Genomic DNA, 27,913 nt, shown 5'->3' on the forward strand with positions numbered 1-27,913 from the left:
TTTTTTTTCTATACACATTTTTTTATGAAGACAATGATTTAATGTCAAAAATGTCTGAAAATGTACATCGTATGCACAAGTTCCATTATTTTTTTTGGGGGGGGGGGGTTGACAAGAGACACTCAGGCGTACACACACCGACATTATCACATGTCTTAGTCACACACCAGTAAACACTATTCAGATGTAAAACAATGGCTGCTCGTGGAGAAAATCTCTTTATGGTAAAACTTGTTTTTTTTTTTGCACTTTTTTCTGTATACCAGTAGTGATCATGACTGACATGCACGCTTCGTCCCACCCCTCTGCTCCCGAATGAAGGCTGAGCCGGGCCGGTCACACCCAGCGACCCGGGCGCTTCCCAGCTCTGTGGATTTAACTGCAAATGGACCAAAGAGGCACGACCAGCTCTCATGCCTGAGGACTGACTCGGGATCAGTTTCTCTGTGCTGCAGGGTAGTGAGCTGCCTGGTTGGACGTCCTGATGAAACACTAACACGCTCAGAACCAGGGGTGTTTGTGGTCAGACCACCTCCGGTGACACGCTTTAGCTGTGCTCACACTTTTAATTTAGTAATGCCAGGGGTTTCAAGGCAGGTTCCAGGGAACTAATGTACAGTTTGGCCCGACTGATGAATCGGAGTTTTGGGAAAGCTGCTGATTTTCATTTGAGATCCAATTCATTGATATTTCATTACTTTTCTTCACTAAAGCAGCTTTTATTTGACACCTATCACGTTGAGCTCACCGGCTGTACACAAACAGCAGCTCTGCTGTCTCCAAATGCAAAGATATTTGCACACACAAAAAACATTGTCTTGAAAAGTAAAACGTATTACAGCAACATGTAACATTACCGTAACTGCAGGGGGAATTGGGCATTCCAAATACTTTGCATGCCATGACTACGCGCGCAGCAAAACTGATCCCAAGTTAGTGTCCACGTTTGATCCTCAAACACTAGAGGGCAGTGTTGCTCCACTCAAGGAAAAGCTGCTGTTCACGTCCCCAGAGGCTCATCACCTGCAGAGCTGCGTTTAATGGCCACAATCAGGGTACAATAAAGAAAAGAAAGAGACAGTCGGTGTCAACACTAATAAAGAAGCAACAGAACGAAGAAGTAGGAGGAGGCGGAGTTTTAAAGTTCAGAAAACCAATTTAACATCCATTCTGTTTAACTGATTAAGCAGACAAAGCAGAGAATTGGATATCAGTAATTAACAGTCCAGCATCCCACAAACGACCGAAGCGTCACGAGGGCTTCGCTGCTCTGACGGACGGGAAGCGTGAAGGTCCATCTTAGAAGGACTGAACTCGATTTGGATCCAAATTCACTTCTTTTTCTTTTGGTTAGCTTTTTTTTTTTTTTAAAGGGAAACTGAGTGTGTTCTGACTCATTCAACACATTTAAGGAGAGCAGAACATCGCCTCTCACGACACAAACCAGAGTGCAAATGACGTTTAACCCGCACACGCGTCAAAGTGCATTCCTCCAATCTCATTTGGCCTCGTCTGGTACACCGACACACAAAAATATATGCAATTGCACTTCTCTACTTCTTTTATTTCACAGAATGGCATGTACGTATGCTTTAAGAAGGACATCACGGTCAAAACATTCCTTGTTACTTAGAGACACGAAGGGGGCGATGCAGCTGATGGCGATGGCGGAGTCACAGTTCAGGTGGTGGGCTGAGGTATGTGGGGCGGGCTGGGGGGGCAGGAGCCCGTTAGAGTTTGTTCTGCCTCCACACCCTGTTCACCGGGAGGCTGTTGAACCTGCCGCTGCGGCTGCTCCTCATGCCCAGGTACTGCCGGAGCAGCTGGTTCACCCGTTTCTGACTGTTCCATTTGCGGGCAGATTTGCGGACGCCTATGAATCCTCCGTAGCGCTTTTGTAGGGGTCTCATGGGCGATCCGATCAGCTTCCTGTATCCGTGGCGGCCCCTCTGAAAGCCACCAAAGCGTTTGGCTAAGGTGACGGTTTCATCCTCGTCCCCTTCCAGCAGCCCGTCAGCGGCCACGTTCCTCTCCTCCCTCGGCTTCCTCTCTTCCCCGGCCAGACCCTGCAGGCCCTCCTCGTCTTCAGAGGAATCCGGCAGCGATGAGTCATACTGGACGCTGCGCTGCCCCAAGGGTGCCTCATCCTGACCGCCCTCCAGGAAGCGCTCTGCGGCTGCAGACTGCAGCTCACTGTCAGAGTTCAGATCCAGAGAGGTCACCTCCAGCTCCTCTCCTGCTCCCCTGGCCTCCGGGAACGCAATGGCGCGTTTGCACACTTCCCAAGTGAGCGAGGAGGGGACGTGACCCTCACACTCCAGCAAACACACCTGCAGGGAGAAGAAAGAGGGACGCGTCAAGGCTGCCATACTGCTAGAACAAGAAAAAAAGCTGTGGTCAAAAGTTGGCATTGACTTCGCCTTCAGATGCCGGAGGCGCTTTTCAGTGTACAGGTGTGTTTCCTGCTCAGCCTGTTCCAGACACAATGGAAGACACGGATCCCGCAGGGAGCAGCCTGCTGGCCCGAGGCAGCGCCCGTCTGGAGGTCTGGGGGGACACAGAGGCCCTGCAGGGGCCTGCTGCTGAAAGCGGCCAGTGTCCCGGATGTAGAGTAGGGGGCGGCATCGTCTAATGATTTTACAGAGCATTTGGTTGTGTGAGGTCAGTGTTAATCTGCGGGCTGACGTGACGGTGACGCGGCCCGGTGGGCTCACATTTAATATCACGAGTCAGTAAATCACTCCTGCGCTCTGGCCTTCTCTTCTCTTCTCTTCTCTTCTCTTCTCTTCTCTTCTCTTCTCCTCTCTCTATTGTCTTCTTTCTCTTCTCTTCTCCTCTCTCTATTGTCTTCTTTCTCTTCTCTCCTCCTCTCTCTATTGTCTTCTTTCTCTTCTCTCCTCCTCTCTCTATTGTCTTCTTTCTCTTCTCCTCTCTCTATTGTCTTCTTTCTCTTCTCTCCTCCTCTCTCTATTGTCTTCTTTCTCTTCTCTTCTCCTCTCTCTATTGTCTTCTTTCTCTTCTCTCCTCCTCTCTCTATTGTCTTCTTTCTCTTCTCTTCTCTTCTCCTCTCTCTATTGTCTTCTTTCTCTTCTCTCCTCCTCTCTCTATTGTCTTCTTTCTCTTCTCTTCTCCTCTCTCTATTGTCTTCTTTCTCTTCTCTCCTCCTCTCTCTATTGTCTTCTTTCTCTTCTCTTCTCCTCTCTCTATTCTCTTCTCTTCTCTCTATTCTCTTCTTCCAGTTCCATCTCTCTGAATATTTAACGGCAGCACAAACTGCGTCAGGAGAGCGCGGATGCTCTGTGAGGCAAAGTGCAATTAATAATTAAGACTTGTTTAGGAACATTATGACCTCCACTAAGTAGAGAATAGATTAAACAGTGATTTACAGTACATTTTAAACTTTTTCAATAAAATATGTATTGTTGGGTCTGTATTTATTTATTTATTTGATATTTTGCAGGCCAAATCTGAGTCCATGGTGAGATTGGCCACATCATCAGGAACTGGACTTCATGCCTGTCATTACACACCACAGCTGATCTCTTTGACTTACTCACACTTTCCTTTTGGGCTGGGGGGGCGTGGAGGTGGGGGTGGGGGTCTGCTGAACTGGTGCAGGAGTGAGTGGACCTTCCTGCCACCTTCAGCGCACATGGAAAGTTACACGCTAATAAAAGATGTCCATCATTTGATAAATGGAACGTCTACATCAGCAGAATGATTGACAGCTCGGAATTGGAAGAAATTACAACTCAGTTTGAAGGACAGCAGGTAATTTATGTCCTTTGCTGTAACATATTTCTGATTGAATCTTCAACTTTTTTTTGAAATCATGTTTTAGCTCTTGTTTTTGGAAAAGAACTTTTTTTTTTCTTCGATAGAATGAATCGCAGACTGATGACCTTCCCGCCTTATTGTCATCTCACCTGACATTTTGGCTGCGGGCCTAAACACTGGGCGGCGGCGGCGCCTAAAACAAATGAACATTACAGGTTCCTTTTTGAGGCTAATAACCTGTCAGAATCGGCCGTGTTGTTAAAGGTGATTTGACTGATACCCTGGGTTTCCTCTCCGTCTTTTTTTTTTTTTTTGCAGCGTCGGCAGCATTTTATTTACAACTTTAATTCCAGGATACTTGAAAGTCATCGCCACTGAATATGTAACTTGCTGACTCACTCAAGATTCCTCCGAAACAGTCCTTAAATGTACAAAACCCCAGAACATCAGTTTTCCTGGAGACAGAGAAAATCTATCTGAAAATATGCTACAGCCGCTCTTTGTTGCCACGCTGGAGAGATTGATACGCCCACGCCGCTCCTCTCAGAAACTCTACAGCCCTGAGTTAGATTTCAGTTTGAGGTACGAAGCAAATCCTATTTACTCATCAGATCTCACTCAAATGAGATGGATTGCATTGTTATCGGAAAAACCTGCTCACATCAGAGGAAGGAGAGAAGAGGGAGTTCCGCTGTGAACCTATCAACGGAAATTAATTATCCGTCCTAAATGAAAGAACCGCGCCAGGGGAATCTCCACGTCTGATCAATGGAGCAATCTGAAGGAGTTTATGAGTGTGTGGGTCATGTGTTAATACACTTGGGAGGACCAGGAGCTAGGAAAATGCTCCTGAGTGATAATGCGTCGAAGGTGCTTAAAGGAGGTGGAGGTCAGGGTCGTCCATCGGGTTGAACGGAAGTTGGTAAATACTGATGTGAATATGAAAAAGGGAGGCGAGGGCCTTGAGAGTGAGACTGGTGGGTCTGCGGGAGGATCCTCTCACTGATGAGACGGACATGACGTCTCCCTGGAGTCGTTCTGTCCCTCCTCCCAGATCCCTGATGCTGCTGCTGGAGGAGGCTGCGGACCTGCAGAGGCTCAGGCTGACGCCCCGAGCGTGGCTGCTGGCACCGTCAGGACTCATAGCGGTATTTTAGTGCAGCACCAGTATCAGCGCCAGCACTCCCACTTGAGCGGGCCTGTCATGCTTCATGTCATCCTTGTTTGCTGTTCTACTATTCCTGCTGCTACTCTTGTTGTGGTTTGTTGTGTTTCTGTGTCCTCATCCCTCTGTCTTTCTCCCTGTCCCCGTCTGTCCCTCTGCTTTCCTGCTCTCTTTCACCCCGTCCGGTCGAGGCAGATGGCCGCCCCCGTTGACGTTCCTTTCATTTTCTTTTCTGGTTGTCATGGCTGTTGTCGTGGGTGTGCTTGCTCGTGGAGAACTGTAGACTACAGCTAGACCAGCTCCACTAGTGAGGTGGCATGAGATAACTTGGTGTGAATAAAACTGACCCGATGATGAGAACTGGAGCGTGCCAGTGGCAACGTTTGCCTCACACGCGTTGTTGTAGGATGATGGTTCGACTTTATGTATTAAAAGGCCCCTAAAAAAAAAACCAACTCTCCTCCAAAACACTGTGTCCTCATGAAAAGATCATTATTTGGTTCACTTCCTGTTTCCTGGAGAAGTGTTAACCGCCGCCAAGACCAAGAGCAGTGCCACACGGGGGAAATGTTCCTATCATGGAAAACAGGAAACTTCTGGTGGATGGGATGGTCGTGTTGTGTAACCATGTCGGTGACGTGAATGCAAATAAATCACTGCATCGTCAAAACGTGTTTCACACTCATGATAAGGAGTCAATACAATGTTCCGTTACGACTCTGTCATTGGACTACCCTTCGGTCCAACACCCGCCTTCAGGTTCTCCTCTCTCTCTACAGCAGTTGTTCCAAAGGTGCCGGGTCTTGCTCAGTGTTGGAAAAACTCAGGTCATTTTGGTCCGTAGCAACAATTGTGAGTCAGACGCACAGGAAAATCATTTGAAAAATGCCAAATATGTCATTTAAGCAAAAAAAAAAAAAAAAAAGTCCACACATTAAGCAGCAGAAAGGCTTTAGCAGATTTGAGGAGCAGAATCTCGTCAGGCTGTATGATCGATCAGTGCCTCGCAAAGAAGCTCAAACTGGGATTCTTGGGCTAAAACAAAAAAGTCTGGGTTTTCAGGACATGACGGTTCATTTTGAGTTTAGAGTGCTGAGGCTTAACTTCTCAAATGACCTCACTTTCAGCCAGAAGCACTGGTCTCTCCTCAGTAAATAAGAAATTGAATCTTCATCCACCACAGAACCTGACTGGAGAGGAGGCAGCACTCCGGCTGTTTTCTGTGTGTGTGTGTGTGTGTGTGTGTGTGTGTGTGTGTGTGTGTGTGTGTGTGTGTGTCTCTCTCTCTCACAAGGCTCAAAAAGAACCGGTTCGTCGGAGGTGTCGACAGCGTTTGTGGCTGTTTCAAACAGCCTCTCTCAAAGCACCAGAGAACAGAAATGTGACGGCTATCAAAGGGATAATTCACCTAAAGTGAGGACTCAGTCGTCATCGTCTCTCTGTCACGCTAACGGAGGGTCAGGGGGTTTCAAAGTTTTTGAAGTCCACCAAACACTGCTGTTCCACAGGAAAAGGCAAAGCGAATGGTGATCAGCATTTAAATGTAGAAAAAAAACACTTTAAAAAAACCATTAAACTCCTCCATGCTGCTCGCCTGAAGTCATCCCAGTGTCCTGAAGCCTCGACAGGGCGTCACTAAAAACGTGGCGTCATGCCTGCGAGCTCCAGGCTACGGCGAGCAGGGAGGCTATAAACATGGCAGCAGATATGTTTTCCCTAAACAACTTGGCATGTCGAGGCTTCGGGACGCTTGGATGACTTCAGACAAACAGCATGGCGCAATTTTATGGTGTTATTATGTTGTGGTGGGTTTTTTTGTGCAATTGAAAGTTGTCACCATTCACTTCAACTGTTTGGGAGTTCACTTCAATGCCTTTTTTCCTGTGAGGCTCCAGCAGCGTTTTGTTGACTAAAGAAACTTCAACCCACATTCCGTTTTCGCATTTTTTACATTTTCATTCCATGGTGAACGAACCCTTTAGGTAGGAATGACTGTCCTCAGCACCAGCATCCGCTGATGACTCAGTGAGAGCCTGCAACGTTCTGGAGTCCAGACCTGCTCGGACCCTCAGTGGCACTCCCGTCTAATTATCAAGCCAATTGGTAGCAAACTTTGGAAATGACACAAAAATCAAGGCGTGAGATTTGGACTGAATGAGCTCATCAGACGATGGTGGCAGCGCTACACTTGGGTCATCATCAGCCCTCCAGCAAAGTACGTCCTGAGGGATTTTATTCCTAAAGTTTACTTGTGCCAACAAGTGTTGGCCATCTCGCGCGCTATACGGCGATGAAGACAACATACGGAAATATCCAGGGAGACAGCTCTCGTGGGATTAGCTGCTCAGTTACAGATTCCTTACATCAGTTTGATCTCCCAGTTTGCACGCGCACTCCCACGTACTTTTTTTTTTTTTTTTTGCACAGCTGAGGGAGTGATTCCAAATTTTGCGGTCTCCATCAATCTCTTCTGATGCCAATTTCTTTAAAAAAAAAAAAAGGACATGAAATAGAAAATGGCCACAGAGGAAAACACGCTGTTGAGAATGAGCAAACTGAGACATTTTGTCAAGTTGTGACGGAAGCGTTTACGGATCGTAAAAGAGACACCACACAGGAAGTGTTCAGAATCGTGTAGATGTTGGTACAAATGCAGCGCAAGCTAGTATTTAGCTTTAATATTAGCGGCGTCAGTGACGGCTACACTACAGCATCATTTATTTGTACGTGTGTGTGTGGGTGTGTGTTTGCATGAATTAATCAGTGCATCCCGACACCATAAGAAAGACCAGTGACCTCCCACACTCTCTTTCAGTCTGGAGTGAGAAACAATGGAATTGCTCTGTGGATTCCATCTGTGGCTCAACGGGAAGACGGCTAACACAATGAAGAGCTGATAAAATGTGTCAGTCAGCCCAGGCTGATGGGACTGAGCAGCAGTCAATTACATAGCTCCTTTACAACTTCCAAAAAGGTCCCAGCTGTCTTTCTCTGCATCATTATCAGCTAAATTAGCCGTCCTCCCACTATTTATAGACGCCCACAGACTGTTTTTACCTGCTGACGTGTGGCCAACTGTTTGGAGATGGGATCGTGTCCACGGCTTAACTTTTGGTTGAGGCACTTGGAAAGGCTGTTACGTCATATTGGTCACGAAGCTCTGCACAAAGACCTTTACACCTCTGCTAATATGACACCCAAATATGAGCTTTTGAATTATGTAGAGTTTTGTTTCCGCCAGACTCTTTCTAGCCTTAAGAGACTCATAAGGAGGCCTGGATTTTTTTTAAAAATTTGTTTTATGACAGAATATCTGCACATGGTGACATAGTGACATTTCTCTCATGCTCAGGTGAACACTGAGTTTGGTGTTAGTTTAGTTAAAAGTTTGCGCAGTCCTGCACTAGACTAAGTCTTAACCCAGACAGCCATGATTATTTGGCCCATTTCTCCTCTCAGTTCTATTTCATCTTCTATTGCCCTAACAGTATTAGCCTTGAATGATTGTGTTGACTCATAGGGTGTGTGGCTGCCTAATCTCAGCCAGAAGTCCACTTTATAGGGCCCACAACTGGCCTGAGTCTAGTCCACTTCTTTTGATCAACAACTAGCCAAAAATGCCAAGAGTCCCAGATTAGTCCTGTGCTATCTGGAGCAAGCTAGGCTACCATCCATTAAACTAAGGTGCTATCTGGAGCAAGCTAGGCTACCATCCATTAAACTAAGGTGCTACCTGGGAGCAAGCTAGGCTACCATCCAGTCACTGTGCCTCAGAAACATCAGCTTGTTTGTCCTCACTTTAACACTTGGCTCAAAGTTCCGCTGTCCCATTCTGATGTGTTAGCTTGGTTTGTGAGTGGAGGCCATATGAGCGCCCCCTGCTGGTAGCATTATCAATGCAGAACTGGACTTTTTCAGTGTGTTTCATATGCATTTCTAATACATAAAATAAGATTATTGTATTATCATTACAATTGATGATTGTTATTGTTGTTTATATATCCTGCTGGCTGCCTTATTCTGGCTTCAACAGCTGGAATCCAGGTTGTCTGGTGTAGCCACTTGACAAGCACAGTAGCTGGTTCTGGAGCAGCAAAAGCACCATATCACACACTCTTATGATGGCTTGGTACTCTGCTAACACAAGTCTGTTTCTTCAAGACTTCCATCCTCTTCTAGGCTTTCATGCCACCATTAAGGCCACTGAAGTTAGACTTAGCAGTGGCTTTAATTACAGTACGTTGTTTATTTTACTTGAATTTAAATGACTGCATTTATTTGCTGCACGGTGGTGCAGTGGTCAGCACTGTGGCCGCACAGCAAGAAGTTTTCCGGGTTCGAGTCCCGGCTCAGGCACGGGATCTTTCTGTGTGAGTCTCCATGTTCTCCCCGTGTCTGCATGGGTTCTCTCTGGTACTCCAGCTTCCTCCCACAGTCCAAAAACATGCAATTGGGGACGAGGCTGATTGATTCTCTAAATTGACAGTAGGTATGAATGTGAGTGTGAATGGTTGTTCGTCTCTCTATGTTGGCCCTGCGATGGACTGGCGACCTGTCCAGGGTGAACCCCGCCTCTCGCCCGTTGACGCTGGGATAGGCTCCAGCCCCCCCGCGACCCTTAATGTGTAGGAATAAGCGGAAGATGACGATGGACTGCATTTATTTTGAAGCTGTTTCAATCTGTCTTGTTTTGCTGCTTTTTTCCATTTAATTCTTTTAAATTATCTGTCTTTTCCCTATCAGCTTTCAAGATCAACAAAGGTAATATTGAAGTGGCGTGTGACTGAGTCACCGCTGCCGAGGTGCCTACTGATGTAGCAATATAACAAATAGAGTTTTTGTTCATTTAGTGAGACTGATTTAATTATTATATGCTGAAGCTGGAGTAACCAAAGGAGAATTTAACTATCAGCAAACAGTAATACCCAATTCTCATAAGACAGCAGCGGACCAAACTGCAAAATGCAAATGTTCTGCTTCCATATTCACTCACATGTACAAACATAGTTGTTCTTCATGAGACTAAAACCAACACTCAGTCCCGCATGAGAGAGTTGAAGGCTTGGTGCAGCTGCATCCACAGACATGCTTACTAGTGTTGAAAATGCTATTAGCAACAGTGATTCACAATCACTAACAGTGACAAAAACACACACACACACTCACCATGGTGTTGAAGGCTTGATGCAGCTGCTGCTGCTGCTGCCGCTGCAGGAGAAGACCGCAGGCCACACATTCCCCCTGGCAGTCGCTGCGTCCAGGGGTGAAGAGACACGCCAGCAGCACCACCAGGCACCACAGAGGGATCTTCATCGCTCAGTACACCCAGACAGGTAGCGCACACAGGAGCCCGGCAGATGGAAGGGTCTCAAACAGCGGTCGAGGCTGGAGGATGTAGATAAAGCCTGGGTTAAGGGTCCAGCCTAGAGGGACAAAGCAGACAGAGTGATGGGAATATTGCATCAATTCCAGTTTATAGGGATCATTAGCTGGATTTGGGCGGTCAGTCAAAGCGTTGGTGGTGGGAGAGTGTTCAGCCAACACCAGGAATCGGACAATGTGGGTGGGCTGGAGAGAGAGAGCACAATCTGAGGCAACAAATGATCAAATGGGTATTTTCCAGTGGGCAGGGAGCCTCCACTGCTCGCTGGAGGGTTCGCACAGATTTGTAAGAGTGGATTTGTGGTTTAAGTGACCAGCTTCAAACATGACGAGGGTCGGCCCTCAAGCTTGTTCAGAGGAACACGATATAGGCTTCAGTAGGGTGAAGACATTTTGTTTTTCATTTTAGCACCTGATAGAGTGTGTGTGTGTGTGTGTGTGTGTGTGTGTGTGTCTTGATATTGTGTCAGATGGAGATATGTGTGTGTGAGTGTGTGTGCAAGGAAGATAACTGCAGGGATCCTTAAACTGGAGTCTCCTGCTCCAGTCTCAAATCTGCAGAGGAGTGTGTGGTGTTTTCTGCCTGACCTTCACTTTCTGACCTCCATCTATCCTGTCGCTCACTGATATATCATCCAATAACACAGAGATTATAAAGGGAAAAATGGGCACTTGGAACATTATAGATGGCTCCTGCTCATGCACTGCTGCCTCACTCCAGATTTACTAACCTGACTGTGATGAACCAGGATCTTTGACCCTTTATGTTGGGTTCTGCAGTTGTTACATGTACTTAATCTTCATAAAAATAAAAAAAAGTGTATTTCTCCAAATCAGCTCTTTTAACAGTCCTTCATGTCTTCAATTGGAATAAATTCACACAATAAATCAGTAATGTTGGTTGAAATAAATACAGCTTTATAATGGAACACACCAATGTTTTTGGAAATCCACTAATTGGCCATCATCCTAATAGCTGGAAAAGAAGATAGAGACTCTCCTGTCCTCAGATCCACGCCAGTTAGCTCAGCATAATGAATGGTAGTGGGTGGGAAGCGCTAGCATTCGTCTCATTGTCAGAGCAACTTTCCTGAACTCAGCCCAACAAACATCTGCTGACAGCTGGAAGAGCGACTGCTGCAGCTAATCATGGCCGACTTTGTAAGAGAGGATGAGGAGGATTACTGAGACACCAGGACCTGGTCTGTTTAATGACTTTCAAAAGAGGTATGCTAACACTTCCCACTCACTATCATTCATTATGCTAAGCTAACTAGCATGGGTCTCAGCTACCTGATGAAGCAAAGAGAAGAGAAGCGTCTCTTTCTTCTAGTCTGGCTTTGAGGAGGACAGAAAATAATCAAAATTCCCAAAAGCATGTTCCTTTAATAAAAGGTACCGTATGTCATACACACAAAGGACATGATGATTATTAATCCAATAGAGAGTTGCTGTCATGAAAATGTAGATTAAAAAAAAAGGATCAAATTATGAGTTACCCTTTGAAAGATTCGACAAAGCTGAAGAACACATGGAATCCACATTTGAAAGAATCAGAGTTTGTGGGTGTGACAGATGAAAGACACATACATGGTGACGAACAACATCTCCCGCCTGGTCACGAGGAATTCACACTGTTTTAACAGCTCTGAGGGGGACGGGCATCTGAAGTTAATAACAGAGAGGACATCCTATTGAGGAGAGCAAGAGAAAAGCTCTGACAATAAACAGAGTGGGTGTATTGATGGGGACGCTGGAGCGGAGAGAAATAAGTAAAAACTAGCTCACTGTGACCATTTAATGTGGGAAGCATTACCTTTTTTACTCAATAGCGTATGAAAGAGGCCGTGTGTGACTCCAGCCCATTTCCAAATACACACATGGCTGCATGGGAAATCATTAGAGGAACCTGTTTGTTTGCTTTGCTGAAATGTTTTGTGCAGCAATCCCCACTAGCCCCCTGACTAAGCCCATTTGATGTTGTTATGTTCTCCATTAAGTGGTCCTCGCTAAGCTGAGCTAATGAGTAATCCAGCAAGTGATGTGTTCCAGCAAGATGTGCTTTTCACGCACTGTTCAACACTATTAATAAACAAAGTTTTGCCATATTTGTTGTCATTTTATTTGTTATCACAATTACCCAAATGGACTCCAGCTTGTTTGCGTCCCCACATTCGGTAAAAACTTTTAGCTAAACAGGAGGGGGACAGGATGAGCTCCTTTGAGGAGCATCATCTTGCTAAAGTGCTGTAGGTGCCTCTGTAATGCAATATTATACAACAGCCTGAATCAGGATTATTATGTTCCAGTTTCACGGAGTCTGTTTGAGAGATGTGTTGTTTTATTTTAATGGTCATTTTGAAGGCTGTGCAAAGGATAAAGCTCATGAAAAGAGGATTTTTTTCTTTTTAGCTCCATATCTGGAAAAAAATAGATGGATTTTAATGGCATTCGCTGAAATGATGAGTAATATTGTCAGGAAAAAGTAAGACATTTTGAGGTGATCTACTGTTCTTGTAGCTAATGATATGGCTATGTGTCCAGAAGTATGTTCAGTACCTTAGTATCTGGTAGTTTTAGTACCAGGACTTACAGAACCTTAACCTACTAACCAAAAAATAAATCAGAGTTTTACTGAGTGGGCATTTTGTGCTCAGTTGCACATTCTGTCTCCAGTCTCTAAGTTTGTGTAAATCCAAAGTCACACACACTCACGCACGAGTGCAGAGTCATGTTGTCATCATAGCAATGACATCATAGATGTTGCAGAGGTGTGGCCTTGTGTTGTATTTTCATTTAACTCCCTGACATCCTCTTAAAATACTTCAATCAAAGTGAAATGGTTTATTGAAAACGTTTTGGCGGCCAGACGTTCATCCAGTTATTTGAGAGAGCAGAAATAATCTGGAGGTCTGTGTACCATAACATTTTTAATAAAAGACATCCCTCTGATTGCAAGTGTTGCATTGTAATGTCCTGAACATGATTGTTCGATGGTCACATTTCCTTTTTCAGAATACAATTCTTGTAGCTGCATTCTGGAATTGCTGATTTTCAGGTATTCTGACAGGGAATGAAATCCTGGAGGAGTATTTCAATATCACCCTGGGTAATAAACACACAATATTTCTTAAATGATAAATTATCACACTAGGAAGTGAGGAGAGCATCCAGGATGATGCCAGGATTTTGACCTGTCTGACACTTTGCAGACAGTTGTGACAATTTAAAAGAGATTTTTTTTATGGGTTAGTCTTTGCCTTGATAACGAGTCCGTCTTTTTTCTTGCTTAACGATAAAAGTTTCCATATATTCAGTTATTAGTGTCCTTGATACATTCTGAATTTCAGGGAATGTGGAAATATATAGTTGCATGTCAACAAATAAGTTGGCCCAGAGGTAACATACAAACTAAATAATAAAGGACCTAAAGTAGAGCCCTGAGGAACACCACATGGGATGGACACTGTTTCAGAGCTATAATTCCTTCCATATTGGCCAACCTACCTCTCTTAGAGAGCGAGGACAGTCATGTAATTAGCACGCTTGGATTCATTCATACTAAAACCAACCTCTGCTGTTGTTTGTATTTATTCTGAAGTTATTCATCACCGTGACCAAGGCAGTTTCTATACTACATTTGGGGTGAAACCTGGATCGGTTGAGATTCTGTACTTGTAAATTGGTTTCCCAATGATCAGTCGACTGGTTGTGAGCAACTTTTTCAATGATTTTGCTCAAGAATGAGAGGTTGGAGACTGGTTTGTAGGAGGTGTAGAGGAATTCATGAGAGAATTCGTCAGACACAACAGACAAGTTGGAGACTCAGATGCTTCCACTGGACACTTTACTAGATATATTCAATACAGATGTGCAAGGTTCGCTGTGAGAGCTCCCCCTGAGCATCTGAATTCCAGCCCTCTTAAACAGTCATCCTAGCAATGTTGGGCCCTACCAGTCAACAGATGTGACCTTTCACGTAGTCTAAACACAGCAATGCATCTGGACAATGCTGGCGTCGTAAGCGTCAGCTTTATTATCAGTAAGTGTTCTCACTACAAAGTTACTACTATAAGAGAATGGATGGAAGACAGCACAGGTTCACTCCAAGCCCCGGGTCAAGGCCCAGGGGTCAGATCAGTAGGGATGAGGCCCAAGAAAGTTTCAACAGAGGACACCTGATAAACTCTTTTTAAAAGGGAGGTGGGAACAGGCACAAGGGAGGAAAAGAAACCACTTAGACCAGCGTTCCAAGAAGGTCAGCACAGATTGGTAAAAAAATGTGTTATATTGTGAAGGATGGAGGGGAACATTTGGCCTTAAAATGTGATGATTTTTTTTTTGTTAAAGCAAAAATCCGCACACTTTCACTCCTGCTTATCGATCTGACTTTTACCAGACAACTCTTTGACTTCAACAGGAGTGATGCTATCTAAAAACAGCCTAGTAGCATGATTAAAGGTAATTAACAAGACAACATGTCAGCTGCTCCTCTGACACAAACCTTGTTCTTCAAGATGTCAGCTGAGTTGGGAGGTTGGAGAGTTTTGACTGAGTTGACCTTTAGAGAATCAAGACTCAACTGATAAAAAAAAAAAGAAAAGCTAAGCAATCATTTGACCTTAGCAGAGGTGAGGCCCTGGTTCTGAGCGGGTTCAGCTACACGCTGATGAGAGACCAGCCGGAGGAATTAGTATCCAAACTCAATGAATCCAGGGAACTTTGGGACAACAGGCTAGTGAACTCATCATTGAAAGCAATGGCTTTTGAGGTCTTTGCTCTTTGGCGAATGACACAGGGATCAGCAATTCAGTGTCACTGCACGGAATTAAAATTAAAGCATGTTGCAGTCCCGTCTGACAATGGGAATTTAGTCGTGGACTCAAGTTGGACGTACTGTTTCATATTCAGTTTGTTTTATTTTGAAATTACTTCCTCCTTGTCTCTACATTTGCTTCATACTTCCTGTCTTTTGAGCGTTTCTCCTGTGTCTTGTCTGTCAGTCCTCATCGGTCACAGATTAGTTCCTTGCCCTCATGCTCCCCCACTGGTGTCCTGTTGTATGATTATGAGAGATCATATTTTGGTTGGCTGTTCCGTGTCAGTTCTAAAGTGTATTCAATTTGATATTTAAAACCTTTAAGGGATTCATATCCTGCAGCCTGGCCATCTCTGCGTTTGGGTCCTGTTTCTTCACCAAATGTGAGCCGACTGCATCAAGAACTTATCAGAGGAAAGTGTTGTCACACCTCTGCCTCTCTTATCAGACCTGAAAACATTTAGAGGTTAAAAGAAAGCTCAGTGTGAGCCTAAAACTGCCACAAGTTCCCATGAAAAACAAGAAGTCCATCTTATAATCTGTAATTAGCTCGCTAACCAGCCTCTTCTGTTGAAGATGTCACATTTAACAAAGCAAGTCTTAGTCGTCTCCTTCAGCCCAGGAGCTGAGTCTGGGAGAGGTGAGGAGGGTCTGAGGCCTGGCTGCACTCTTCTGTGTGTGATGAGATGGGATCGCCCACCTTTCAGCAGCTAAATGGGAGCGATGGGATACAGTGGGTGGCGTCACTGGGTTGAGGGATGTCAGTGAGACTGTAAATGGAGGACAACGTCTTTGCTTGCGGTGGATGCAAAACATGTTCCCATATTTATGAGTCAATGTATTCAGGAAAATTCAAATTGATGTCAGCAGATTTCCATAATGAGTTATTTATTTATTCAGTGTAATTAGCCCGCTGCGTTGTTAGCTGCAGCTGGTGTTTGATGAAGTAAATGGAGTGTGATTCACATCTTTCCAAAGGCGTGGGGAGTTGCCAAGCATCATGTGCTGTCATCGCCACTTGGAATGGAAGCTGTTATTGTTGTTGGTGCTCAACGATGACAAGGACACCAAGAGTTAATGGGCTACGTTGTCATCAACCTGCAGCCTTGAGATGTGGTTGTGTGGCGAGCGAGAGCTGCCGCTAATGATCCGCATTGCTCAGCTGATTGACACAGATTGAAGTGGCTGCTCTTGTTTGTTCTTTACACTTTCACTAACCGGTGTTTGCTCAGCTCTTAGCCCCACGCAGCACGACACACTTAACCCCTCACTACCCAATAATTAATCACTCTGAGAGGACAGAGCTCCGCCTGGACAGGACACAAGGACACACTGTTAACAATCACGCACGTTTGATAATATTCCCGCACGCGCAGTCTCAGCCAACAAACGATGAATACGTAACATGCGTAATCGTTTGATTTATAATCAGACAACTTACAGTTTACACAATACACACAGTGACACAAACCACAGTAAAATCAACAGACAGGAACATGGGAGCACAACTGTGCAACAATCTAATAGCTATACAACTGAGTTTCTGAGCCATGCACGCCGAAGAACGGTGGACTCATCAGAGTTTGGCTCTTAAAAACTTGAAATGTCTTCAGATTGAGTCTGAGTTGGCCACTGGAAAGTTTCAAGCCACTGGAGAGATGAAAGATGGTCTGTTCATAAAAATGTCTGTGCCATAAACTACTACTACTACTACTACTACTACTATTAATAGATGCCTCAAAATAAAATATAAGTAACTGTTTATAAATCCCAATAAATGTTCATGGATGTAGGATCTCATTTGTCTTATCTCATTATTATCGATTTAATAATTTCTCATTCAACCATTTAATTTTTCACAATTTGACTGACACCTCCGTAGGGAGACACTGGCCTGCTGCAGACTGCTGTGTCTCAGTGCGGACACCCCCGGTCTATGCAGCAGGGGAGACCAAATCATTTGGAAATTGCTGCTAAATGACCAGAGAAAAAAAAAGGGAAATGGCGTCCAGGTCCCTAAAGCCAACAAGTACCAGAATGCACTGGGCTCTTCGTGGTCTGAAGTCTGTAATGTTGCTGTCGCTTCCTCAAGGCTGAGTCATCCTGTTCACCCTCTGGCTTTCACTGACAACACGGCAAACAGGCCGTTCTAATTTTGGAGTGACTGGACTTTCATGGAGGCCGGCGTGTAAGTCTCACAACGTCACCACTGGCTGGCTCACTGAAGCGATTGTGACTAAAACGTCAACAAAAGCAAACAGAGTGGTGGTGGAGATATTCAGGTCCCCTCAGGTTGAAGCTCGTCCTCAGCAGCATCGCCTCTGACACCCTCTGCTCCTCCACAAGGAAAAATCAATGCATGGCTGAAAATGGTTGCAGTTTATCTCCACATCTTTGCCCCATCACTGCGTCGATGTGAGACTTTGACAAATAAATGGATATTTCTTACATTCACTCTAAATTGACCGTAGGCGTGGCTGTGAGAGCCAATGGTTGTCTGTCTGTATGTGTTGGCCCTGTGATGAACTGGTCACCCGTCCAAGGTGAACCCTGCCTCTCGCCTGAAGGCTGCTAGGATAGGCTCCACCCCCTTAACAGGATAAGAGGTAGAAACTGGATGGATGGATGGATGGATGGATTTCTTACATTCAAGATCTTGCTTGTAATCTTTATTTAGCTGATGGCTGCTGTCACCTGAAAATCTCTCAGTATAGACGGAGTGTTGGCAGGATGACGCCTACCTGAGCCAGCAGTGGTACCTCAGGTTAGCTTAAATTGCTATTGTGAATGTACTTCACATCACCAGGCGTTCAAGTCCAGGCTCTGTCCCTCCGGAGGGGTTTGCTTCATCCTTAATGTTTGCGGTGTAAACCTCTCTTGGTTCTGGACCACAAACAGGATCCATAGCAGTTGTGTGCTGAACTGTTACTGCCCCACCCCCCCACCTCTCCATCTTGTTGGATCTTCTTTAACCGTTTTCTGTCGGCGTAATATCCAATTATCAGGCCATAACAATCACAACTTCAGGAGCTCCTCTCACTCTTGGCTCTTCTTGGCTCTCCAAACGTGATCACACCAAATGGATCACCAACAGTGACACGAGTCCTGGCACTGGGGGCCCGTGTCAGCGGGTCGGAAATACAGATACCAGCACCGCGCTACAGCTTCATGCACCCTAAACCTCTGACTGCTCATCATCCTGCTAGCTTGGCTACAAAAGGGCGTTTTATCGGAGAAATCCAGCCATCGGAGTTTGAAACAGACGCAGGAAAAAGAAGACATTTTACAGGGCCGTCCGCTACCAAACTGGGCATTTCCAATCACACTGGTAGGTCCATTCATTCTCTGGGGAATTAAATGAAAAATAACACTCAAACTCCAATAAAATAACATTTTTTCGCTCCACTTAAAAAGTAATAATTTTTTAAACGCTCATTTGCAGCCCAGATAAGAAGAAGCAGGTAATTATCAGTAATCAGTCATGCTTGAGAAATTCTAACCTCACGTCTGTGTTATCGCACGTTCCCTCAGCGAGCTGTGAATACCAAAGGAGCTTGTCACTGTGCCGAGGAGCTGCTGACAACCAAGGGCCTCAAGAGTCGCAACTTTTCCATATCTCATTAACTTCAAATTGAATTTGTGCCCGTCACATCTGCGAACCTACGCACTCCTGTCTCCGCTCTCTTTCAGTGATGATTCATTTCCTGGTCCAGATATTGACATCGGTCCATTTTTATCCAGCCTTTCCTATAAATTAGCATCAGCTACCTTTAAGGTTTCATATCGTTTGCATGATCTACCTGACAGAGGAGGCACTTGACTGGGCTGATAAACGATGGTGGAGCCGGGGCGCAGACGCACCAGGCTTTACCTCGGGAAACCAGAACTCACACTTCCATCCGGACACCTTTGAGCCAATGACAAGGACCAGTTGCCTTTGAAAAGAGATCCTCATACATAAACAACCTTGTCCTTCTAAATGAATGACAGCCTGAAAGGAAACAGCAAACAGGCCACCGTGAAGAGCTTGACGTCCCTCTGCTCATCCCCGAATGAAGGCTTTTATCCAGTCTCTACCAATCAACCTCAGTTCTCTGCTTCCATTAGAGTTAACTCAGACCCTGGCAATGTTTTTTCCTCTTAAAAAACATGAAGCAATCAGAGCATTCCTAAAAGGAACATTAGTGTGATGCATTTGCTTTTTTCTAGTGCATTTATTTTGTGCCTAAAATACAAAAAAAAAACCCAACCAAAGAACTGAACTAAAAGAAAGTCTGGATTAATTTTCCACCAGTTGAACCTCACTTAAAAAGCCTTTTTTGTTTCCATCCAAAGACTACAAGCAGGAAAAGTTGCAGAGTGAAGTGTATTAATAGAGCTAAAAGTGGGGTGAATAAGCATTAGCAGCGTTGATGAAGGGTGGGGTGGGGACTCGAGGTGTCGTGAACGTCGGCGGCGGGAAGAAAAGGAAGCTCAGTGCTCTGACAAAGCTGTGACTGGTTCTATCTCGTCCATTAGGCGCACGGATTGAAGCTGAAAAGCACAAAGGAGTCTGCTAATGCACAGATAACCTCTGGGTCTCGCTCTCGTCTTCCTCGTCCTCCCTCCTTTGCATCCACCTTCTTGTTGCTCGGCTTCTGCCTCACCACTACCTTTCTTCCCCTGCTTGTTTCTCCATCTCTGTTCCTGTACCTGTGAATTACAACCAGGGATATTTGATCTTTAACGACGTATTGGGAAGGTTTCCAGTGGTGCGTAGGTCTTAACTCCCACTCATTAGGACCGTGCTGGAGCCTGGCTCCTCCCTGGAAGCCGCCGGAGATGGCCAGATTGGCGATATGGTCACTTTAGAGGAGGGAAATTGTAAAAATTCCTGTTCAGCCATTTATATCGCATGGGACATTAATGCTACTCAATTAATTCCTTATAACCAGAGAAGATTCATGAGTGTTTTATCACCTTCCACTTTGTAACCGCTTGTTCAGAATGCGTTGATCTGAGATAATGGGGCACTAAAGTCTGGTTTGGTGTGTGAATGGAGAGCAGACAAAGACAAAGACAGGCCTCATCATCAGGAACTCATATTTCTCCAGCTTGATTTTAATATCTGTCTGATGTTGCAGTGGCATCTTTCTAATGCTCCGTCCCAGCTGGGTTATTTACTGGACTATTTCTTTGACTAAAGTGTAAATAGTTCTGTTGATCGTGGAAATAAAAAGTGGAATTTTTAGAATGTTATTTTCAGGACAGTGAGCACCCCGAGTGCACTGTGTTGGGGTGAAGGCAGACAACGCAGAGTTAATCCTCTTTCCACTCGTACAGTTTTCCACCAAACTGGTGCAGGTTCCAGAGCCGGTGGTGTTCCAGATTCCCAGAACCTTGTTTCATCCACTGAACCTGCAGACCAGGAATGTGAGGCCACAACTGAAACTCACTCAAGCGTCTCTGTGATTTTCCTTGTGGGAACAAATTAAGACAGAATTAAGACTCAATTTTTGACTGAAATGTGGTGATGCGAGGCTACTGGCTGGGCCAAGTCATGTTGGTCACATGAGCGCGTGACCAAGGTGCATCACCATGCTGGGGGGGGTAATCAGATAAATGTGAAATTCTTGCTATGTTACTGATGCAACATACTGTGTACGAAACTGTCTCACAATGTCAAGTGCTGTACTGTCACAGACCAAGGATAAAAGAAATCAAAACTTCTTTTGGGATTATTGCTTCCATTATTGCTGCTGTACGTTGTGTTTTTCACTCATTTTTAAGCTGACTGAACTTGAGAGAACAAGGTGAGGTCACTGAATATGAACCCCCCCCCCCCAAAACAAACATCAGACCTTTGGCCTCTGAGTAAAATCAGCAAACAAACCCTGCAGTGACATCAGAGGAGCAGCAGCCATTGCCTCTGATCTCAAAGGTGCATTTCAGGTATTTGTAGTCATATTGATGACATCATTCACGACGCTGAGGCAGGCTGTCATCAGTAACTGAGTTTCACATTCATGCCCAGCGACTCTCTGGAGTTAAACTGACATCTGAGAGCCCCAAATTCTGCAAGGAAATCTACAAAAGTAGCGCAGCACAGGTCACTGAACACTGAAGTCTGACTCAGACTTTGGCAACAACATCTCCAAGGACGGGTGACGCTGCGTTCGAGGATGTGCCGATGCATCTGAGCTAATAAAGCAGCTTCTCTGCAACACATTAGAGCTTGCTACGCGGTGACTCATCAGGCCGGCCTCTTGACACGAGGTAGCGTTTTAATCGGAGGTCACTCATTCCCTGCAATTACACCCGAGACTCATTCCAGATTCCCGCTCTGATGGCTTCAATTTCAGATGCCAATCGGCTTCCAAAATATATTTTGTATGACTCCATGTTGGCGGGCAGATCATGTTGCTCGCATCTGCAACTAGAGTGCAATTACGAGAGCACTGTTACTCTCAGATGTGCCGAACCATTGTTGAATTTTAATGTTTAGGGCTGCAACCGGTGTTTTATTCTCATAATCAGTGTTGGTTTTGATTCCTTTTACACTTAATAGCTGACTCACTCACTCACTCTGACTAAAACAGAGAGCAGAGCCAAAGCAGCGTCTTCAGACGGACGGATGCCACACAGGAAGTTAACGACAGTCAAGTTACACCGGTGGCATCAGAAATCCCAGATCCTCACATGGAAGGAGGAAAAAAAGAGACAGCAACTATTTGTTGTTTTGTTTTTTCAAAAATGAGGCTCTGTTATTTTGCCCTCGGTCTAAACCTGAGTTTGCACACAACACAAAGCAAATTATTTCTATAGATTACATAAAAGTCAACACAAAAAGGCAAAGAGACATGAATTTGCATCTATTCCCTTCAGGCAGAGTGAAGAGAGGGACGAGTGCGGCACCAGTAAGAAATTTGCAGGCCTACTGAAGCGTTTACGCCTCTTTGCATATCCGTATGGCTTGAAAATATTTAACTTGGAGTGAAAATTACGCTTGGCTCTGTGCTGCAAAAGCCAATCAGGGAGAAGATTCTGACGTCTTGTTGAGTCAGGCAATGAAGGACGAGCTTGGCGCTGCTTCTTCCACGCAGTCCAGGGTTTCCGCATCAGAACTGTCGTATTCAAACACTGCAGAGACATCTAGCTAGCGGGGTGAGGCCGGCTCGTCAGCATCGCTCGTGTTGCACCTCGCAGAACTGCCTCAGTCTTCAAAGTTTACGCACCTACACTCTTGCCTACAAGATGCTTGAAATACAGGTAGGTAGTAGAAAGTAGTGGAAGAGCAGCAGAAATCTGTGAGCGACGTGAGGTGAAAACACAACCAAAGTCCTGAAGGCGTTCAAAGAAAGGCAAACCTACAGTAGCTCTTAGAGACCAAATATGACCATGGTTGTCCTGTAAAAGCACAGGGAGTTCCTCAAAACACCCTCACACACACACACACACTCTCACACACACACACACTGGATCACGTCACAGAGCAATGTAAATCCAGCATTTGCAGCCACAGATAAAGCCAGTGTGAGTCAGTGGAGCGTTTAGAGGAGGAGGAGAAGCAGCTCTTCCTCACGTGAAGATGAGATGACTAATCTGAGAGAAGTCCCTTAATCCCATCGATGTGTGTCTGACACAGCTGCAGCAGATTCCATCGTTTATTCCTGCTAGTCTAGTTACCGTCCCGTGAGGCAGAACCAGGTTCACGAGGGGAAAACCTTACTGACGTCAAAACTACACAAAGAAATCAAGGCAGAAACACTTAATCTTCTCTATTCCTTTTGTCTTACCATCAATTCAGTCTATCAGCTGCAAGAATCACACCTCTTTCTTTCTTATCTCTGTTTATCTCTCCATTCCGAGTGAATCTTATCTGATATGCTAACTGCAGAGGATGCTTAGGAGGTGGAAATATGATAAAAACGTTGCAGTTCTCTCCTCACATCCAAGATAAAACTCTTCCATACCCTTGGGCATGAAATTAAACTGGGGATCCGATATTCTTTATATTCATATTCTCTCTTTCGAGGCAATATTATATCAGATCAATTGAGGATATTATTACTGTTGTTTTCCATCAGTTGTCCTCGCAGGGTTTCTCTTAAATGGGAACATATTTTCTCCTCAGTGTAGATAATTAACTAGGTGACATCGTCCCTGCCTTCCCTGTAGGAGCCCGTTAGAAATCACACCAACAATCATCTCATTTAGGCCCCATGACGCTGTGTTAATAGTCCAAAATAATATTCTCCCAGCACTTCAGAGATTGACTGTCACCCTGTGTTGAAGCTGAGACAGGATGAGAGTTGCATTCGGATGAATCCTCACTCAACATTTACAGCCACGTCCCTCCATCAGTTCTTCTGATTGGACCAAAGCAGGAATAAAACACGCTAATCGAGCCAAACTGTGTGGAATGCGTTTAAGCTCAAAAAACATGTGGTGCAAAAGACGAATGCGGCGCTAAACTTGTGTGAGATAAGGAGACAATGGTCGTGCATGTCTGCAGTGTTACTACGGTGTTGTTGCAGACAGAGGAGCAGAAACTCTGCAGTGTGTTAGGCGGCTGACATGGTCTCATCATTGATCTGGTTGCTGTTAAACTGCGTTGACACTTGCACAAATCCATTGGACACGGAGCCAGAGGAAAGCAATCTACCGCAGCCAGACCAGCACGCCACTTCTCTACTGGTGACGACAGTGCGACCGAGTCTGACGAGGTGCAGGATATTGGGGCGCCGGGGCGACGTGTAACTCTGCTTCCTGATCACAATATGAAGATGTTTTGAAGAAAGCTTTAAAAAGAAAAAGTCCAACAAACACAGCAGACGGATCACTTTCGGGCTTGGCAGCAGAAATCCAAATCTCTTGCTTCTGTTTGACAAGACTGAAGAGAGAAATTGCAAAACTCATGACATTCAGTAGAAATAAAACTTAAATTCATCTCAATGCATTTTGTATCAAGAGGAAATACTGAACCAGAATTATTTTAAAAAAAAAACACCGTGATGTATTTAACATGTTTTAAAATAACCAAATGTTAAGCAGCCATGTTGTCAAGTTGCTAAATAAATGACTTCATTAGTTAACTAATAATAAATCATGCAGAAATCAGTCAGGGTACTAATGTTGTTTCAACTTTGGAAAAATGCTCAACGAACCTTTTGTCGGATTTATGGGCTAAAACTCAACTACAATTAACATTAATCAGTTGAATGAAATGAGCGTAAATCTAAAATTCCATTGACCGACATGAAGGATGATCAAAACCTGTCCAAAGAATGCAACTAAAACTAACAGGCTTGTGCATTTTAGTCACCAGACTTCAACTAAGTCAGCTACCAGAGGCTCCCCACAAAACACCGAGGTTCATTTTGGAAGTCTAAAATGTTCATCCACTACCCTTCAGACTGCAACTAAAACTACACTCAACTAAACAAACAATAACCAAATGACTAAAATGTGACTACTACTAATGTGCATTTTCAGTTTTTGTTGTTGTTGTTGTTGTTGTTGGGTACGGAATAAAAAAAGTTACTGATTTCTTTCACTTAGAAAAGACCAAAATACTCAGACTGGAAGTCAACGACAACTTGAAAAATAACAAATTAATGAAGCAAAAAACCTGCCGCAAAATTTACCATTTAATGTTGCGTAAACGAGTTTGAACTGGTTTTGGCACAGCCCTGCGACCAGACAAATGGCGATGAAAACAACAGTGGCAGTGATAAAGTCCAGCTGCTGATTAAATTAACTGAAAACTAACTAGGATGTCTGACACAGGACTAAGACTAGATTTCAAAAATCATGACTGAAATCAGACCTTGCCGCTACATTTGGATTCAGACATTTTATTTGCTTTATTATTTATTTGCTTGGCATTGCTCAGGGGGAGCCAGACACCGTCCGGTAAACATATTCCGTCCTTCATGAAACATTTCCACACTGAGGAGTCATTTATCTGTGAATGGCACATTAACCACCCATTTCCTCTCCTGTCTGCACGACTATCATATCTACTGGTAATGGGAAAAGATTATGCACATTCATTACCATTATCATTAAAATCATCATTATCAGGCGCTTAGCATAATAACAGCATTCCACGGGTTCACATCTCCAGCTCTTTTTTTTTTTTTCTTCTTTCAAATGTTTGACACCCTGGAGCTGCTCACAGAAGAACGGAGCAGCTTTGTCAGTGTTTCTCTGAAGGCTCCCTGCAGTACTCTGTGATAAGAGCAAGTCATGCGTGAACCAGCAAGAGTGAACACTTCACCGACGCCAACTTTGAGCCAGAAACTCAGCTGTGCTGGTAAATTCAGCTGGGGTGCGAGGGAAAACTGAAGGAGCGTTTCATTCTTATACTGTCTCAGAGTAAGTGTGTATATAAGGTGTCCTCATACATATTCTAATTAAATTAGTCAGGTCACCTCAGCCCACTACAACCTGCAGCTCAGGGACTTCTCAGTATAATCTGGGACTCTAGTTCATTAAGTAGTATTCAGTAGTGATGCGGGCGCTGCTGACGCTGACGGTGGCACCCTTAGAGCCGCAGGAGGACTAACAGAGTAATGGGGGGAAAAGGCGATTCCTCCAGGTGTGGAGGGTTATTTACACAATCCTCTCAGAGGTCAAAATCCAAAATGACAGAACTAGAAACCGATGAAGCAGAAAGCAACAACAGATTGATTTAGAGGGAGACTCGTCGCAGTCTTTCTGCAACAATAATCCCTCAGGATCCATTAGCCAGAGGTTTGTGCATACAAGAGACGCCAAGTCTAATTAGCTATTTTTCTCATCACCATACAAGTGCTTCTTCTCACCTCTTGTTCACCAAAAGCATTACTGACAGACAGGTAAGCTCGCGAGGGAAAAGTCCGATAACACACACTTCAGCACTTCCCTACCTGGATGTGTGACGTCAAGATGTCAGAGTCCTTGTTCTGTGGCTGCAGGGGAGTTTGTCGTCTCAGCTCGTATCCTTAGGCTAAAGGTTCCAACAACTGACTGCATGCCTCCTCTGAGGCTTCTTATAATGGCACACCCCTTCCCTCCTGGCTCAACCCTCCCCTCCCTTCACTATTCTCATCATCATCGTGAGAGAGGGGTGATTCCCCCATTCCTGTTACACACCAACCCCGGACGGACACACAAACCGTGGCCCGTGCTGACGTAGCAGGCATTGCCTACGCCACTGGTTTCGTCTACATTGTGCAAACTAATGGAGCTCTAAAAATATGCATCATCCTGAAGCCCGGAGTCTAGGGTGTCCATAAAACCCACAACCTCAACACCAGTCGAGTCCCAAGGTCAAGGAGACAATGGCTCTTTGAATCAGACGTTTATCCCAGAAATGCAGGCTGAGCACAGGTGAGGAGACAGCGGCCTGCAGGTAACCGAGCATTGATAAGGCGGATCGTGCTGGGACAGGTTGTTGGAAGAGGAGAAACGAATCTCCTGGTGAAGGAACAAATGAACAATGTAATTTCAAAGGGTCCGCAGTGAGGAGAGTATGAGTCATGCAGGCGGAGATTTAGGAAAACAACCTGCTCCAAGGTCCTGGGGGCTTCCTCGGTAGACAAGAACCTGAACCACGTGACAGGGTTTTGGGCAATGTGATTGATGATGATGATGTAAGAGAAGAGAAGAAGATCAATGGAGACACATGTGAGCTCATCAAAGTTATCCCCTCGGGAACATGAATGTTGAACAAATTCAATAGCAATTTCACGATTGAAGATCGTGATCCCCATAGACGAGCCGGAAGGAAAGTCGGGAGCGTCTCGTTCAGGAGTCATAGAACCGACTTCTTAGCTGAAAAACCATCCTGAGATGTTTCGCTGGATTACTGCAGGGTTCCTGCAAGCAAATTCAGACACTTTTTAAGCATTTTTCTAGCTTTTCAAGCACCACACTGCTGTGGTCTACAACAATGTTTTATTCCAAATCACAGCACAAATGTGCTTATAGTATCCCGATGGGTCCTAGGTATCCTGAAAGGGACCCGCCACCCACAAATGATCCTACCCACCCTCGTGCTGATGGAAGGTCGAGGGAAGTTTATTTTAGTCCACAAAATTCACACAAGTCACCATTAAATCCAGTTGTTGGAAAGATTTTCCTTTGAAAATCCAGTAAACGTGGATTTCAATCTTCACCCCACCTTCCACTGGCGTGGGAGCGAGTAGACAGTGGCTGAATATACATTTTTTGGGGTAAATTATGAGTTATTGGTTCTTAGCTGGAAAAAAGGCGTTTTTTTCCTAACATATCTGGGTTAAAAAAAAAAAAAAGACTCATCCAAATCAGGCACGTCATCCAAATCAGTTCGGATCTTGAAAATTCAACATCAAAGTCAAGTGTTTTCCATGAGTTCCAGCACCCGTGGGAACCCTGTTGAGGAAATATGCTGATGTGCAATGTTTGGGGGTGATTTGGGGTCAATCCTCTGGGGATCACGACGCACAGAATTCCTTGAGCCGGCCGATGCTGCCATCTGTAGCGCCCGCGTTTAGAAAAGCCTTCGCAATCGGAGCCCCGTGAACAGATGCAGAACGTTAGCTACTCAGCACTCATCCTCATCGTCCTGAGTGCCTGCGACGTCTCTGCTATTAACAACAGCAGCAACAAAAATCAACCTTTTTTGGACTTCAAAGTTGCATTTCAAGTTAGCTCCCTTTTCATCTCGGGCTGACGTCGCCCCCAGCTCCCATTGAGCGTGTGAATGCTGGATCTGAACCTGTGTGAGGTCCGATAGTGACGGATGAATTGGGTACATAGACAGA

At 44.9% G+C, this 27,913-nt stretch overlaps 1 protein-coding gene across 1 annotated transcript; it reads right to left on the minus strand.

Annotated features, from left to right (window-relative positions):
• Positions 1-87: 87 nt before the first annotated feature.
• pnocb (prepronociceptin b) lies at positions 88-26,124 on the minus strand. The gene is made up of 3 exons (XM_086189299.1): positions 26,036-26,124; positions 10,109-10,365; positions 88-2,330 (listed from the first exon to the last, which is right to left on the minus strand). The coding sequence occupies exons 2-3, from the start codon at positions 10,253-10,255 to the stop codon at positions 1,731-1,733; spliced, it is 747 nt and encodes a 248-aa protein (XP_086045425.1). The 5' UTR covers positions 10,256-10,365; positions 26,036-26,124; the 3' UTR covers positions 88-1,730.
• Positions 26,125-27,913: the final 1,789 nt, after the last annotated feature.

The sequence above is a fragment of the Aulostomus chinensis genome, chromosome 20, assembly GCF_037954235.1.
Source record: "Aulostomus chinensis isolate RoL2024-O1b breed Wild chromosome 20, RoL_Achi_v1.0, whole genome shotgun sequence".
NCBI lineage: Eukaryota > Metazoa > Chordata > Actinopteri > Syngnathiformes > Aulostomidae > Aulostomus > Aulostomus chinensis.